Consider the following 15170-nt stretch of genomic DNA (forward strand, 5'->3'; position numbering starts at 1 on the left):
GAGAAAATAAGGGCTGTATAGAAAAGTACATTTAATACAATATTCCCTATTAGTGGAAGTAATGTTCATGAAAGTAAAGAATATTTCTGGAAGGATACACAAAATATTGGTAACAGAGGTTACCTCTGGGGAAGAGAAGTGGGGGACTGTGAGGCTGGGGTCTAGACTGGGAGATATTCATAGTGTCTACTTCTGTGCCCTACTGTAATTTTTCTCACATATATATTTTTTTAACCTAAAAAACAAAATGGCAAATGGTCATGAGGTTTAAAAGTTCCAACGTACAAAAATGAGAGCACGGTAATCATGACCCACCTACTCTTCAACATTCTCCTAAAAATATTTGTGCATCCTTCCAGGAAAAAAAAAAATGGATGTATAAACACGTATTATTTGTATACACACACATACACATACACACACACTCTTTAAATGTTATTAAAGAGAGAGTATATATATTATTCTACACCTAGATTTTTTTTTCATTTAATAGGGAGAGTTTTCCACAATAAGCACACCTACTCTACTTCATTGTTTTTATCTTATTTTTAAATATTTATTTTATCTTAAGAGAGAGAAGCCAAGTGCACGCACAAGCAGTGGAGGGGCAGAAACACAAGGAGAGAGAGAATCCCAAACAGGCTCTATGCTCAGCACGGAGCCCGACACAGGGCTCAATCTAACAATCCTGGGATCATGACCTGAGCTGAAATGAAGAGTCAGATGCTTAACTGACTGAACCACCCATGTGCCCCTTTATTTTTTTAATGCTTTATTTGTCTTTCTTTCTTTTTAGTAATCTCTACATCCAAAGTGGGTCTTGAACTCAAGACCCCAAGATCAAGAGTCACATGCTCTACTGACTGAGCCAGCCTGTCGCCCCTCTATTTCATTGTTTTTAATTGCCAGATAGTATTCCTTTTTTTTTTTTTTTTTTTTTTGAGAGAGAGACAGAGACAGCCTGAGTGAGGGAGGGGCAGAGAATCCCAAGCAGGTTCCATGTGGGCAGCGCACAGCGTGGGCTCAACACGGGGCTCAATATCATGAAATTGCGAGATGATGACCTGAGCCGAAACCAAGAGTCGGATGCTCAACTGACTGAGCCACCCAGGCTCCCTGCCATGTAGTGTTCTAGTGCATGGATTTTCAGAATTTTATTAACTATTTCTCCACCACAGACAGTGAATTTTTGGAATTTCTGCTATTGCAAATATTGCTGTGATACACATACATCATTACATACTTTTGAGTTTCCTAGATGCAGAATCACCGAGTCAAAAGGCATTGACATTTCAAATTGTTACATACTGAAACACTGACTCACCAAAAAGATTGTTTCAACACTCCCATCAGCTGCTTGCTGTTCCTTCAGTCCACTGCCAACACTAGCATTACCATTTATAATGGGCTGAATTATATCCCCCAAAATTCTTATGTTGAAAACCTAATCCCTAGTACACCTCAGAATGACTGTATTTGGAGACAAGAGTTTTAGAGAAGTAAGTTAAAATGAGACTGACAGGGTGGGCCCTAATTCAACTCAACTGACATCCGTAGAAGAGGAAATTTGGACACATGGAAAGACACCAGGGATTTATGCACTAAGAAAAGACAAGGTAAGAACACAGTGAGAAAGTAGCCATCTACAAGCCAAGGAAAGAGGTCTTAAAAGGTAACCAAACTTGCCGACCCCTTGATCTTGGACTTCTAAGCCTTCAGAATCGTGAGAGGATAAATTTCTACTGTTTAAGCCACACAGTCTGTGGTATGTTATCATGGCAACCCTAGCAAACTAATCCACCACCTTTAAAATTTTGTATTTCTTGTATTACAACGATTTGCCTTTACTTTTTTAATTTAGCCCTTTATTTAACATACACATACATAACTCTTTCTATGCTCTCTTACCATGAGCTAAGCACTGTTCTCTGTCCTTCATAAATGCTTACATTTAATACTCCTAATAACTCTACTTGGTAGGCATTATTACTTGCATTTTAGAAATAAGGAAATTGGGGCACCAAGAAGTTAAATAAACTTGCCTGAAGTGACAATATTAGTAGAGTTAAGATGAGAATCGAGGAATTCTTGCTCCAGAGTTTATGCTCTTAGCCACTACATTATTTGTAGAATTATTTGTTATACACGTATAATTTTTATATAGTCAAATAAATGTTCCATTTATGAATTATGAATTTTAATGCCCCCTTACAAAGATCTACTTTACTTGATAATTATTTTAAAAATCCATCCATGTTTTATAGAAAGTTCATGATTTCAAGTTTTACATTTGGACCTTTGATTAAACTAGTATTTGTTTGAGGAATGACACAAGAAATCCAGTTTTTTTTTCCCTAATTTTTTTTCCAGTTGTTCTAACATAATTTAATATTTTTTTCTTTCCACTGATTTAAAATGGCATTTAAATTCATATACTAAATTCTCATAACCATTTGAATCTATTTCTAGACTCTATTCTCTTTATTTTAAATGTTTATTTATTTATTTTGGAGAGAGAGAGAGAGATAGAGAGAGTGCACGAGCAAGGAGCAGAGAGAGAATCAGAAGCACGCTCAGTGCTGAGAGTGCAGAGCCTGATGCAGGGCTCGAATTCAACAACCACTGAGATCATCACCTGAGCCGAAGCAGGAAAGCTTAACCAACTGAGCCACCCAGGTGCCCCTCTATTATCTTTATTAATGTTATTTCTTCTCTGATTCCAAACTCTTAGTAATTATTACATCATAATATGCTCTAATGTCTGTTAAAGCTAATTTTTGCCTCAATTTTCTTTTCAATAATTTCTTGGCTATTCTCACATGTTAATTTCCCCAGAAAAACCCAGATATCAGTTAGCCAATGTACTGAACGTGTATCAAGAAAGAAGGTACGCATTTGTAAATATTAACAGCTAGAGAAGCACTTAAGGTTCGTTTAGTCCAAACCTTCATTTACTAAGGAAAAATTCAGACACAGACATAGAAGCTAAGTAAATCTGCCAGGCCCACAGTGCTACTTAGAAGAACCATGGGTCTCCCAAATCTTAATACCAGGTTCTTTGTATGGTTGGAAACTAGAGCCAAAGGTGGTACCGTAAAGCAACAATGAGAGACAGAGGACTAAGTTTAGTCCAGCTTCTGGTCCAGCTTCTTTTATTTTCTTTCAATGTTTCTCATCTTCAAAAGGTAGGAAAAAAACACTGTGCCTAAGCACCCAGTTCAGAGAGTCAGAACCCTGAAGTGTAGAAAAGGTAAGGCAAATAGATAGATGGACAGTTCTAAGAGAAACCAAAGTACTGACAGAGCCATAACAACAACCATGCACATTATTTCATACTTGCTTAGTTTTTGCAACGCCAGAATTTTGGAAATGAGTATTGTTATTTGTATAGTAATTGCTTTTTAGCTAAAAAAACCTCAACATTTAAAAGAGACGACCATGACCAGGCCCCACCTCTTTTACCTTTTAGGCCTACCTCTCTTATACAAAAATTCTTAAAATGCACATAGGCTCATAGTCTCTCGTATCTATTCCTGGTTTGTCTGCCAGAATTAAACATGATTTATCTACTAAGTTCATTTGGGATCCTTTTACCTGAATGCTGCTTTCTTCATCTTCCCGGGGTGACTGGGCAGGCATGACTTCTACATCTGAATTATCAGATGAAGTATTACGCTTTCTCTTTTTACCCACCACAGGGGTGATGGTGCTAAAAAAGGAAAAACCAAATTCATTTTCAGTAAGGGCCAAATTCATTTAGGAGATAAAAAATGTAATTAACCTAACCCATCGTATATGAATGAAACTTCCTGATAGAAGTCTCTAGCTCTTCAGTTGAGGGGACACACAGCTATTGAGCAAGGTGTCTGAAAAAAGAAGATATTGGGGTATCTAAGCCGCGGGCTGACCTTTACATCAGATGTGACAAATCCTTGCTACTACTGTACTCACAAATACCTGAAGAAAGGTGGCTAAGACAGTGGAATAAATACTGGGCCAAGAATTGCAAGGCCTCACTTTTAGTTTCAGTTCTGTCACTAGCGGGGCATTAGCTTCCTTATTTATACAATAAACACTGATGAGAATACCTGGTTGACAGTTGTTGAGGATGAACTAAGATAGGACACATGAATTTTTTCTTAAAAGCTGAAAAATCTTCTGCAAATATAAAGCATTATTGTAATTCCACCACAAAGCCTGAAGACTCCCAGGGGTAGAAGTTAGGGAGAAAGGAATGAGGCTACAAGACATGGATGAGAAAGAGGGGACGCTCAAACGTGACAAGCCCTGGTTCTGACAACACTGCTCCAGGCTGACACTCGTTGCTGAAATCTTCTCTAGTTCACAGATGAGATGCAAGAACAGGGCAGCTACATCTCCAGCTCTTTTACTGATGTGGGTGGTAGAGGGGATAGTGAGAAATCTCACACCACAGCGATATAACATCAGGAAGACATATACAAACATAGTCAACTTTTAACATAACTCCCAACACAATAGTTGGCTATCTTTCCTGTGCCTTGGTGTTTCTCTTTCAAAATACGCTAATTTGCAAATTTCTATTTAACAAATCATAAAAGCATTGGGACAGAGAAAAGAAAGGCCTTATTATCCTCTATGACAAACAGATTACCTTGAACTATGTAGCTGCTAAATACAAGTAGTTCCTCTCAACAGTAACTTACTTACTTACTTAGTTACTTATTTGTTTATTTTAAAGATTTCTTTAATGTAATCTCTACACCCAATGCGGGGGTTCAAACTTATAACCCCAAGATCAAGAGTCACATGCTCTAGCAACTAATTTAAAAACAAGTGCGCTGGGGGTGCCTGGGTGGCTCAGTAGGTTAAGTGTCCCACTTCGGCTCAGGTCATGATCTCACGGTTCATGGGTTCGAGCCCATGAACCGAGCTGTGCTGACAGCTCAGAGCCTGGAGCCTACTTCGGATTCTGTGTCTCCCTCTCTCTCTGTCCCTCTCCAGCTTGCGCTCTCTCTTTCAAAAATAAATAAACAATAATAAACATAAACCTTAATTTTCATTTAAAAACAAGTACACTGCCCTCAAAGGCCCCAACAAAAAAGCAGAGGGTTGTACTCACTTCAGCTTACTCTTGCCCTTAGTTTTGGAGGTACCCGATGTTTTGCTCTTCTTTGGCTTTTCTTCCTTGAGCCTCTCCCCACTGCTCTTCTTCCTGCGTTTCTTTTCACCTTCTTCCTCAGGCCGAACACTGGGCAACTCATCCTCATTTAGGACTCGAGGTATGTTCTGCTCACCCCGGGCACGGGCCCTAGCAATAGCCTCTGCTACAATCCGATTTGCCTTCTCTTGCTTCTTCTGGTGCTCCAGCCTGCGGTTTTCCTCCATTCCTATCTTGCCCCCCGTATGAGGAGCAGAGCTTGCTGGTGAAGACAGAGCTGCCACTTCACTGGCACTTAGAACTTTAACTACGGACAGCCCAGAAGAGGCCCCTTGGGAAGAACCAGCCTACAGAAATAAAGACACTAAAATTTCAACATGCTTGTAGCTACATGGCCTAAATAAAATCCAGCTCTAAAGCAGATAGGCTAGAAACTTTTGATCTCTAATTCCTCAAGAACCAGATTCAGACCAAGTCTGACTGAACCTAGACACATTTAAACAAACAAACAAACAAAGGTGTTTTTTAGTGGGAAAGAGATGAGAAAAGGCAAGAATTATGCCAAACTTCAATATCCTTTAGACATGCTTCTAATGTCAATACCCATCTCCATTATTCTAGAAAATTTTCCAACAATATAACCAATACTAATCGCTAGACCAAAAGTAAAAAAATTCAAATTCTACTCTTGGCCTACCTTTACCTTTCTGGAGGTGGGGGAGGTGGGAGAGGTGAGGGAGGGAGGAGTGACAGTCACCTGGCCTCTTTAAAACAACTTTTAAATGAAAGAATATTGCCATTCATTTTTACTCCACAATAGTAGGAAAAGATTGTAAATAAAACAGTTCAAAGACTTATATTAGACAAATCATCTCTTAACCCGAACCCAACAATAACCCTCAAATCTTTTCATGACATAATTAAAAGAAAATTTCCACTGGTAAAAGGAATAAAAGACTGCATTTCAGTTCAGAGGCGTGACTCTAGAGTGACCCCACATTCAACAATGAGTGGTTGTGGAGGGTGACAGCAAGGGGCCAGGAGGTTGGTCCTCCCTGCTCCCTGTGGAAGTCTCACCTGTGGCTGCAGCACCACCTTGAGCGGTACTGAAAGTCTTTGCCCTGGGCTCTGTCCCGGCCCCATTATCTGAGCCTGCTGCACAGAGGAGAGTGTCACTGGCTGGGTGGAGGGTGGTGGCGGTGGCTGAGGCTGCGATGATGGAGGCTGTGGTACGATCTGGATTTTCTGCTGTGGCTGTTGCACCTGCAGCTGGATAGTTACTACTTTGGCGGGCTGCCCCTGAGCATTCTTGGCTTGAGTCAGGGCTGCCAGCTGGTTGCCCTGTAACACTATCTTGCCTGGTAGACTCCCTAGAACGACATGCCGGTGTCCTTGGGGACCTCCAGACTGTGGCTGCTGGAGGACCAGGGTGATGCGTTTCGATTCACCCTAGAGTGAAGAAAGGAAATTGCAAGAGAGGCACGACATTAAAGAATGGTATACTCTTAAATATTTACACCAATTTTCCTCATCCTAGAACCATAAAAACTGAGAGTCAGAAGACAGAGTACATTTTATTTTGTCCATCCTCCTAGCTGTCCTGACTGAGTCTTCTATCACCTCTGCCCAGTGGGTGTCAGGCCCTATTTTTGACAAACTCCTCACAGAAGGCTATCTTCTAAGGTAGTCATTCCATTTTTTTGGCAGTCTGTTAGAACCGAAGTCTTTATAACCAGCCTCCTCATACCTTCTTTCCTCTGATCCTACTTATCTTAATACTACCCCCTCCCCCACAAACTCATCTGGCCCTTTATTCAGAAGCTAGAACCTCTACTTTCTTACAATAGAAACAAGCCTTTTCACTGGATAAAGGACAATCTCAGTAAGAAAAGGGAAAACATATACATAGCTTCTGTAAGTCTTGTAAATATAAATAAATAATGACTGTTCCCACAGCATCCAATATTTCTCATAAAACTTTATATTATACAGTATTATGAATTCTTATTTAATGTCTGCCTTCCTGGCAGACCGTGAGCTCTGTAAGGACAGGGACTGTGTCTGTCTTGTTCAGCACCAGCTAGGCACAGTGTAAACACGTAATAAGAGCTCAAAAAATGTTAACATTAACTGCTTTCATCTAGTAAGTAGTAAATATGGGGTTGTCAACATTTACTTAAAAAAAAAAGGAAGCAAAGGTAGAATTTAAACAGGATTTTCTAGAGATTGGTCTCATGTGCTCTCTTCTCACACAGTTGCTGGGCCCTCTACTAAACCAAAATTCACCTCCCCCTTTCACTCAAGTCACCTGGGTAGGTGTAGAGGTCAGTGTAACTGCAGGCTTCAGTGGGGGCCCTGTGGCCCCAGGGTTTCCAGCAGGAGCTGAACCCTTAACTGGCTGTAGGACCAGCTGCTTTACTGGTCGGCTGGGCTGGACAATGCGCTGAACAGTAGCCTGGTTCCCAGGGACCTTGGCGGCCAACACTGTATTACCAGAGACAATGGAAACACCTGGTCGAAGGGGAGTGCCGGTTAGCACTTTGGTAAAAGTAACTTTTCCACCATTGGCTGTGCCAGCCACCAGGGGCTGAGCTGTGCTGGTGATACCTTGGGCCTGAATTTGTGCCACATGGGCACCAGTGACTGAGGAGCTTGGTGGGGCCTTAAGGATAACAATCTTAGGGGCTGACTGAGGTGGTTGCCCTCCAGCACTACTGGAAGAGACAGCTGTGGCAGAGACACCCATGAAAGGATTCCCTTGGCTCAGGATCTCCTGGCTCTTGGAGACCTGCAAAAGTCCTGATGTTGGCGTCGGTGTCTGTAATACAGGTTGGGCTGGCTGCTCCTGGCTGACGGGCTGAGTGGTATAATCATGCAAAGTTAAAGATTCTGGAGCTGGAGCTGTAGATTCTTTGGGAAGTTCTGTGGGGGCTGTCTCATCTGGTGGGGGGACCAGGTCACTTGCTGATGAATTCCCCACATCACCACCTCCACCTTCCTGGTTCATCTGATCCAAGGAGTCCAGAGAGCTTGGCAGTCCAAGGGCTTCCTCAATGGGGTCTTGTGTGACCTGGTTGAAGCTGTCATCAGTCAGAGAGTCCAGGCCAAATAAATTTGGGTCATCAAACAGATCCATGATGGGGTCTGCCATCTTGGGAAAGCAATGGAGGGTACTTCCCCAAGGTCTAGGGAGGGAAGGGGAGGGGGGGTACTGTCTCTCCCCTCCCCTCCCCTATTAAGAAAAAAATGTACACAATGGAAGAGGACTACTCTTCAGGTAAAAAGAGGCAAGAAACAAGTGCATGTCAGATTGTCCTGACCTTCATGGAGCAAGATGGCTAGGTCTTCAGAGGAAGATGGTGAAACTCCTGTTGTGAGGAAGACAAATGAAAAATAAGCAAAGTTGGTGCCCTCAAAGAAAATCTCTCCTTCTTAGGTACTACCCTTTATATCAACTGGCATCAGAACAAGAAAAGAGGGAAACGTGAGGTAATCTGAGGACAAAGACATGGCAGAGAGAACACCCACATTTTTGCTTCAAACTAAATCTATAAAAGAAATAAAACCCCCTGTTTGGGCTTACACCTACACACTCTGAAGTTTCTGTCTGTCAAGAGCTTTGCTGTCTGTGTCCATTTCTTTATAATTATCATTCTTGGGTAGAGATCAGGAAATTTAACATTCATTTGCCTTCTATTTGAGGTTAAGTTGACAGAGTTTTACAAGATACCAGCAACATTTCAATGAATGTAGATAAAGGCTTCTGAATGTAGATAAAGGTTTCTGAATATATTGTATTTCATAAATTTCCCTTGTATTTTATATGCTTTTACTTACTACTGGCAAAAATAACAGCTTTTAACTAAAGCTCACAATATAATCTTGCTACACTTATAGTGTAATTTTACCCAGGAAGTTTCCCAAACTTTGTGCTAATTAACATATCAATCTATGCATACTATTTCTGTTCTCAAGTCCCTTCCCCCCTTTCTCATATTTAAGATCAAAAACTTCTTTGGCAAAAAACTCAAAGAATTGTACATTTTAGTTCCACTTATATTCCCAACTTTCTCTCTCATCGTTTCCTATATACACCCTACATTCCAGGCCAACTAGACTACACAGTTCCCCTAATGTGATTCCTATCTGCATGACTTTGCCTATTATGCTGTAGCTTCTGCCTAGAACACCCCACCCCCACTCCCAAGCATCTCTCCCATCTGAAATCTTTCCCACCTTCAAAGATCTTCCTTCTACTCTAAAAGAACCCTGAACCTCCGCCCCTTTAACCACAAAGCAATCTGTGATGACTTGGTCCTCCCACCTTCCTTAAATACCCACCAGTGTTATTCGCACCTGATTTAAAGCACTTATATTTAATAGTTAACTAAAATGACCAGTCTCTTGCCCATATCCTCCGAAGGCCCAAATGTTCCTTTGTGCAAATTATAAAAAGCTGCCTGCTCCTTAAGATGCTTGTCTGCCATCTGCTGGAAATTGTCATACTAAACATGTTATCAATGATGATAATGAATATGTGCAATGCACACCCTGCACAATCCTGCATGGTAGCCCAGCTGCTCTTTCCCCAAGAGACAAAAAGTTCCCGGATGGTAGGAACCACATCTTATTTATCTGCAGATCCTGAAAGAACCAGGAGGATATCACATACATGGTAGCTACTCAAAAAAATAGTTAACGAATTAATATATTTGCTTGCAGTATATGGAATGAACCATTCAGTCCTTACAAAAATTCTATAGTATTCCCTATTCTAAGAGGAGACAGTAGTTTCCCGTCTTGAAAAACTGTCCTACAAATAACTGAAAGCATGTTTACTAAATCCAAGTCTGAGGATTTAAGTTCATAAAAATGTTAGAATAGGTTACAACTAAAGCAAGGTATTGTAAGTACATCAACCATATAGCTAAAATGCATGAAAAACTGGCCTTTGTTCTTTGTATATGATATCAACACTCGACAATTCAGGAAAGCCTTGCTTGATAAGACCTTCGGTCTTAACTTTTAAAAGACACCAGAGAAAAAACTTGTCAGTGGCACAGTACGCAGACTTTACTAAAGAATTTTCCACACAACCCACAAACTATTTTCCCCCTCAACTTATTCCAGTTATTGTTATAAAACAATATAATGTGGGTAAATATCCCCGAAACCCAGATACAAAGAGAATAGACTGATCATAGTGTACACAGGGCATCTCCACCAATGTTAAACAAGATCTCCCTTGCTTCAGTAATTGTATACCCTTCACATCTCCCCCAGGATTCATATCACTTCCTACTTTTGGCTAAACTATTCCACCAATTCACTCCAGCCTCTTCTATTTAATGCCTGTCCCAAAGTTGCTCAAAATGACAATCATAAAAGTTATACATATTTCTTGATTTAATAAAAATCTACTCAATAGTTTTAACTACATCAGCTTTTTTCTAGTTATGCCCTACTTTGCTGCTAGCTTTCATCTCCTATTCACTGTCACAGATGTTGCACTAAAAAAAATCTAACAGTTAGGTGTCATATAAAAACTATAACACAAGTTTCCACTACTTAGAAGTTTATAAACTGCCTCTTCTTCCATGGGCAATTTTGTCCTTCCCAGTACTCCTTACTGGGGCAGAGGGAGTACTCCTTACTATTTATTCCTCCAAATGCTCTTCCTTTCCTCCACAGCAGTTCAATCACAGACAGAAATCTCACCTTTTTCATGGGAAAAACGCAGGCTAACAGTTTCTGAAATATTTCCTTACCCTCATACAACTCAAGTATAAGTTTTCAAAGATCAATCAGTGCATTTGTCATTTATCCCCATCCCCAATTTTTGAGCCAAATTTCTTCTTCCCCTCGTTCAGTCTGGGCCCAATAGTTTAAAAACATCACCAGTGGGGCGCCTGGGTGGCTCATATGGTTAAGCGTCTGACTCTTGATTTTAGCTCGGGTCAACATCTCATAGTTTGTGACATCGAGTCCTGTGTCGGGCTCTGCACTGACAGCATGGAGCCTGCCTGGGTCTCTCTCTCTTCCTCTCTCTCTGCCCCTCCCCCTGCTCATGCTCTCTCTCAAAATAAATAAACTTTAAAAAAATTTAAAAAGGGGGCACCTGGGTGGCTTAGTCAGTTAAGCGACCAACTTTGGCTCAGGTCATGAGCCAAAGTGAACTCATGGTTTGTGAGTTCCAGCTCTACACTGGGCTCACTGCTATCAGTGCAAAGACCACTTTGGATTCTCTGTCCCCCTCTCCCTCTGCCCCTCCCTTAGCTTGTGAGCTCTCTCTCTCAAAAATAAATAGAACACTAAAAATAAGTAAATAAAATAAAAATAAACATTAAAAAAATCAAAAATAAAAACATCACCAGTGACTTAATGCCACACCACCAAGTTTCACCACTTCTCAGTCCCGTCACATCAACTCACCTCTACTGACCTAATTCATCTTGTATGTATGTTTTTAATCCTAGTCTCCTGCTTCTTTTCTAACTCCCATGTTTAAGTTGTCCTTGACTCTCAAAAGATGAAACCTTCTCCCAACATATCTCTAATTTTCTTCACCCCTCCATCTATTCCTACTTCATGGGTCATCCTGGCTATATCCGCATCTGGTCTATTCTACCAAGCTCATGTATCACATGAATTCTCTTTCTATGGTTGAAATCCTGGTAGTAACAATAAGTAGATGTTAAGCATTCAAATACACAAAGCACTTAGATATCCCTCAGTAAAACAACTGCCTAAAGAAATCATATCAGCCTTTTTTCATAGCGAGAATGAAAGGCTGGTCATGGCCTATCACTGCCCCAAACAGAAACATATGTATATGCTCAAAAGGAAAGACAAGAGTTTGATGATTACACTTAATCACTTACTATAATTTTAATTTTTTTTTAACGTTTATTTATTTTTGAGACAGAGAGAGACAGAGCATGAATGGGGGAGGGTCAGAGAGAGAGGGAGACACAGAATCTGAAACAGGCTCCAGGCTCTGAGCGGTCAGCACAGAGCCTGATGCAGGGCTTGAACTCACAGGCCACGAGATCATGACCTGAGCCAAAGTCGGCCGCTTAACCGACTGAGCCACCCAGGCGCCCGATCACTTACTATAATTTTAAACTAATGACAGAAACCTTGGTGGGGTGGGTAGGAGTTGGGGAGAAATGGAACATGCTAGTAAGTTAGAATCCAAGGCTACCTATCTATAATCTCCATATAACAAGTCAGTTAATGCTAAACAAATACTTTATACAATAGCCTTTCATTTCACCTCCAACTATTCCTCCTCCATGAAGTAAGGATAAACCGATGTTCTTCTGCAGATTTATCACCTTTACTATAGCTCTTCTTGGTTTGTGTTTGTTTTTTAAGGAATCTATAGAGTCTCAACTCTCCTGTTTTTATTTATTTTACAGGTCTCCTTCTCCTGGCCCATTTCAAAAACACCTTGTCTGATCATAAAGGACTTTGTTTCATACTATTATCTACTTTTCATTGCAATCTCCCCATACCTTTCAACAAAGCAGTGATTCTCAACTAGGGGCTGAAAAGTATGTGCAGTTTGGAAATGTGTACTCAATGTCATAATTTTATATTTATCAAATGGAAGAGGAAAACACATCTCATTGTTTAGGTATACTAAGTGAAACCAAACAAAATCTTGGCCACTGAAGATCTGTAAAAGGCAACCGGGGGATGGGGAGATGGGGGAGGGTGATGGGAGAAGCATGCCTGGTTTAGAAGGGTTACCAAACATCTCTCTGGTAGGATAAGATTTCTTATGGTCTCTCAAAAGGGAGTTTATCATAATTTATTGTTTACGATGGATGAGAAACACTGCAACAGAGATTAGTCTAGCTGTCTAATAGATAAAATTACATAAAATGAACTACAAACATCCATTCTCCAGACTTATCTGTACTGCCCACCCTCTTAGAATATAATGAACTAATGCCACAGTGACAAATACTGACATTTTTTGGGTAATATGCACTTCCAGAAAGTACCACCCATGCCCAGTTAACCTTTTGACTGCTCAAAGATTTGGAAAAGAACTATTTTACTTCAAAGTACAAATGTTGTTATTGGAAACTGTATCCTTTCAAGAGGATCAGCTGAAGACAGACATATACACATGTTATTGAAACACAAGATAGGTAGAAGCAGCTCAATCTAAATGAGAAATCCCTTGAAATAACCGGAAGGCCTAAAATGAAAATCACCAACGTAATTTTTGAAAAGAAGAATTTAAAAACTGTACCATGGAGACATTTATAAGACTCAAGGAGTCTCAAATCTTATAAAGAAATGGGAAATAAGCATCCAAGGTGAATGTAATCACAATTTAGGGTCAGCAAGGGATCAGGATGGAAGGACACAGACCCTAAGAAATGGAGCTCTCAACTTGGAGCCACTCAAAAGATTTCCTCAAGAAGATCAGGATCCTAGGCCATCTTCTATATCTTCACCATTCCCAATGCCAAATGTGTGGCTACTCTGTTTCTGTTTTCCCAATTACTGAAGGAAAAAGCACTCGCACCTCAATCAGAGGTATAGACATTTGGGGGCAAACATGGCTGGTAAAGTGAGCCTTTCTGAATAAACAGGGAAAGAAAGTAAAATAGGCAACTATGAAAGCTAAAAGCATGTACGTATATTCAGGGGTTAAAAGAGAAACTATAAAAATTATGTACTCATATGAAAGAAGAGAAGAAAAAAGGTAAGGAAGTGAGGGGTTGATTGAGAGGGAAACGCTACTGGAGGTGGGGGTGGCGGGGACCCGGGTACATTACCTGCTCATACTGCCGGGGTTGGTGCCAGAAAGGCCCATACAGCAAAGGGGGGAGATTTCAGGCAACTGGCGCCTCCAAAATGGAAATGAGGTACATGCACTTGACGGAGGGAGCTAGCGGGGTGCCCTCCAGGGTGGGGATGGCCAAGACGGGAAGATGCGGGGGGGGGGGGGGGGGGGGGGGGGGGGGGGGGGTGTGGATGCCCGGGTGGGAGCAATGTTAGGGCGGAAGCTACAGGCTGGGAGGCCCGGCAAAACCTGAAGGAGAAAAGAAGCTGTGCCTCACCCCAGCGGGGTAAGAGAGGTGCCTTTACCTGCAGTGGCCGTGGGGGGCCGGTTCGCCCCTCTCGCTGTCTCTCCAGCACCAGTTCCCCCCCTTCTCCTGCGCAACCTAACTTGATGCTCCCGCCCGCCCCACGTCCTCACTGGCCAAACCCTACTGCCACTCACCAAAGGCGCAAGGACGCAAACCAGCGCAAAGGGCGGGACTAGAGAGAGCTTCCCCCTCCCCCGCCACCGCGGGTTAGGTTGAGAACGCACGGAGAGGCCTATCCGGTTTCTAGGGCCGAGGCGAAGCCTGCAGCTTGCTTGAAAAAAAAGGGGCCTGGCCAGAAGCACAATCTCCTGCTGCGGGAAACTAGTCCTGGGGATTAAATTCCCTACCACCTACACTGTATTCTGCACACCAAAGAGCGTAAACTTGGGAGGGAGGGTTCCACACTATGCCAACTCCGCCTCCCAATGAATCCCCTACCTTCTAGCAGCCCTGTCTATCCCTCTCTTACAGTGACTATGCCGGATCCCACTCCCCATTAAAAGGGGCCAAATCTTAACACCATAATGGGAATGAGTCAGCCTAGTTGCTGGAATATGGGGCCTTTTACCTTTAAAAGATAAGTACTCTTTCTGCCAAAAACATAATGCTGGTTTGTATTCTTGATACCCCAACCTCTGGGCAGCAGTATCACTTTCTGGAAAGTAATCCCAGGTGCCCTCTAACAATTCCCAGACCCCTCCCTTCCAAAACACACATCCACTCCTCACCCCTAAACCTGATCTCTGACCCCCACATCACTTCTTTTGAAATTCAGCCTGTTTGACATATTGGCCAGTATCCACTTTGCAATGTCACTTCGAGGCCACTCTAATTCCCAATGAACCTAGTCAACCCCAGAATGATGGTGCCCAAGCTTAAATCCCTCAAAAGTAAACGATTGCTAAAAACAGCTGCTT

General features: G+C 41.7%; 1 protein-coding gene across 12 annotated transcripts in view; it reads right to left on the bottom strand.

Annotated features, from left to right (window-relative positions):
• CHD8 (chromodomain helicase DNA binding protein 8) overlaps positions 1-15170 on the bottom strand; it is a 61343-nt gene that overhangs the window by 33661 nt on the left and 12512 nt on the right. For 4 of the 12 annotated variants that reach the window (XM_043554284.1, XM_043554281.1, XM_043554283.1 and 1 more), the window contains exons 2-5: positions 7449-8508; positions 6218-6589; positions 5102-5487; positions 3595-3709 (exon numbers count right to left, since the gene is read on the bottom strand). In XM_043554284.1, coding sequence (XP_043410219.1) covers positions 3595-3709; positions 5102-5487; positions 6218-6589; positions 7449-8291 — 1716 coding nt within the window. In that variant the 5' untranslated portion in view covers positions 8292-8508. Of the gene's footprint in view, positions 1-3594; positions 3710-5101; positions 5488-6217; positions 6590-7448; positions 8509-14251; positions 14338-15170 lie in introns of those variants that run through there. The other 8 variants (XM_043554285.1, XM_043554282.1, XM_043554280.1 and 5 more) reach the window with 3 other exon arrangements.

Source organism: Prionailurus bengalensis, chromosome B3, assembly GCF_016509475.1.
Source record: "Prionailurus bengalensis isolate Pbe53 chromosome B3, Fcat_Pben_1.1_paternal_pri, whole genome shotgun sequence".
Classification (NCBI taxonomy): domain Eukaryota; kingdom Metazoa; phylum Chordata; class Mammalia; order Carnivora; family Felidae; genus Prionailurus; species Prionailurus bengalensis.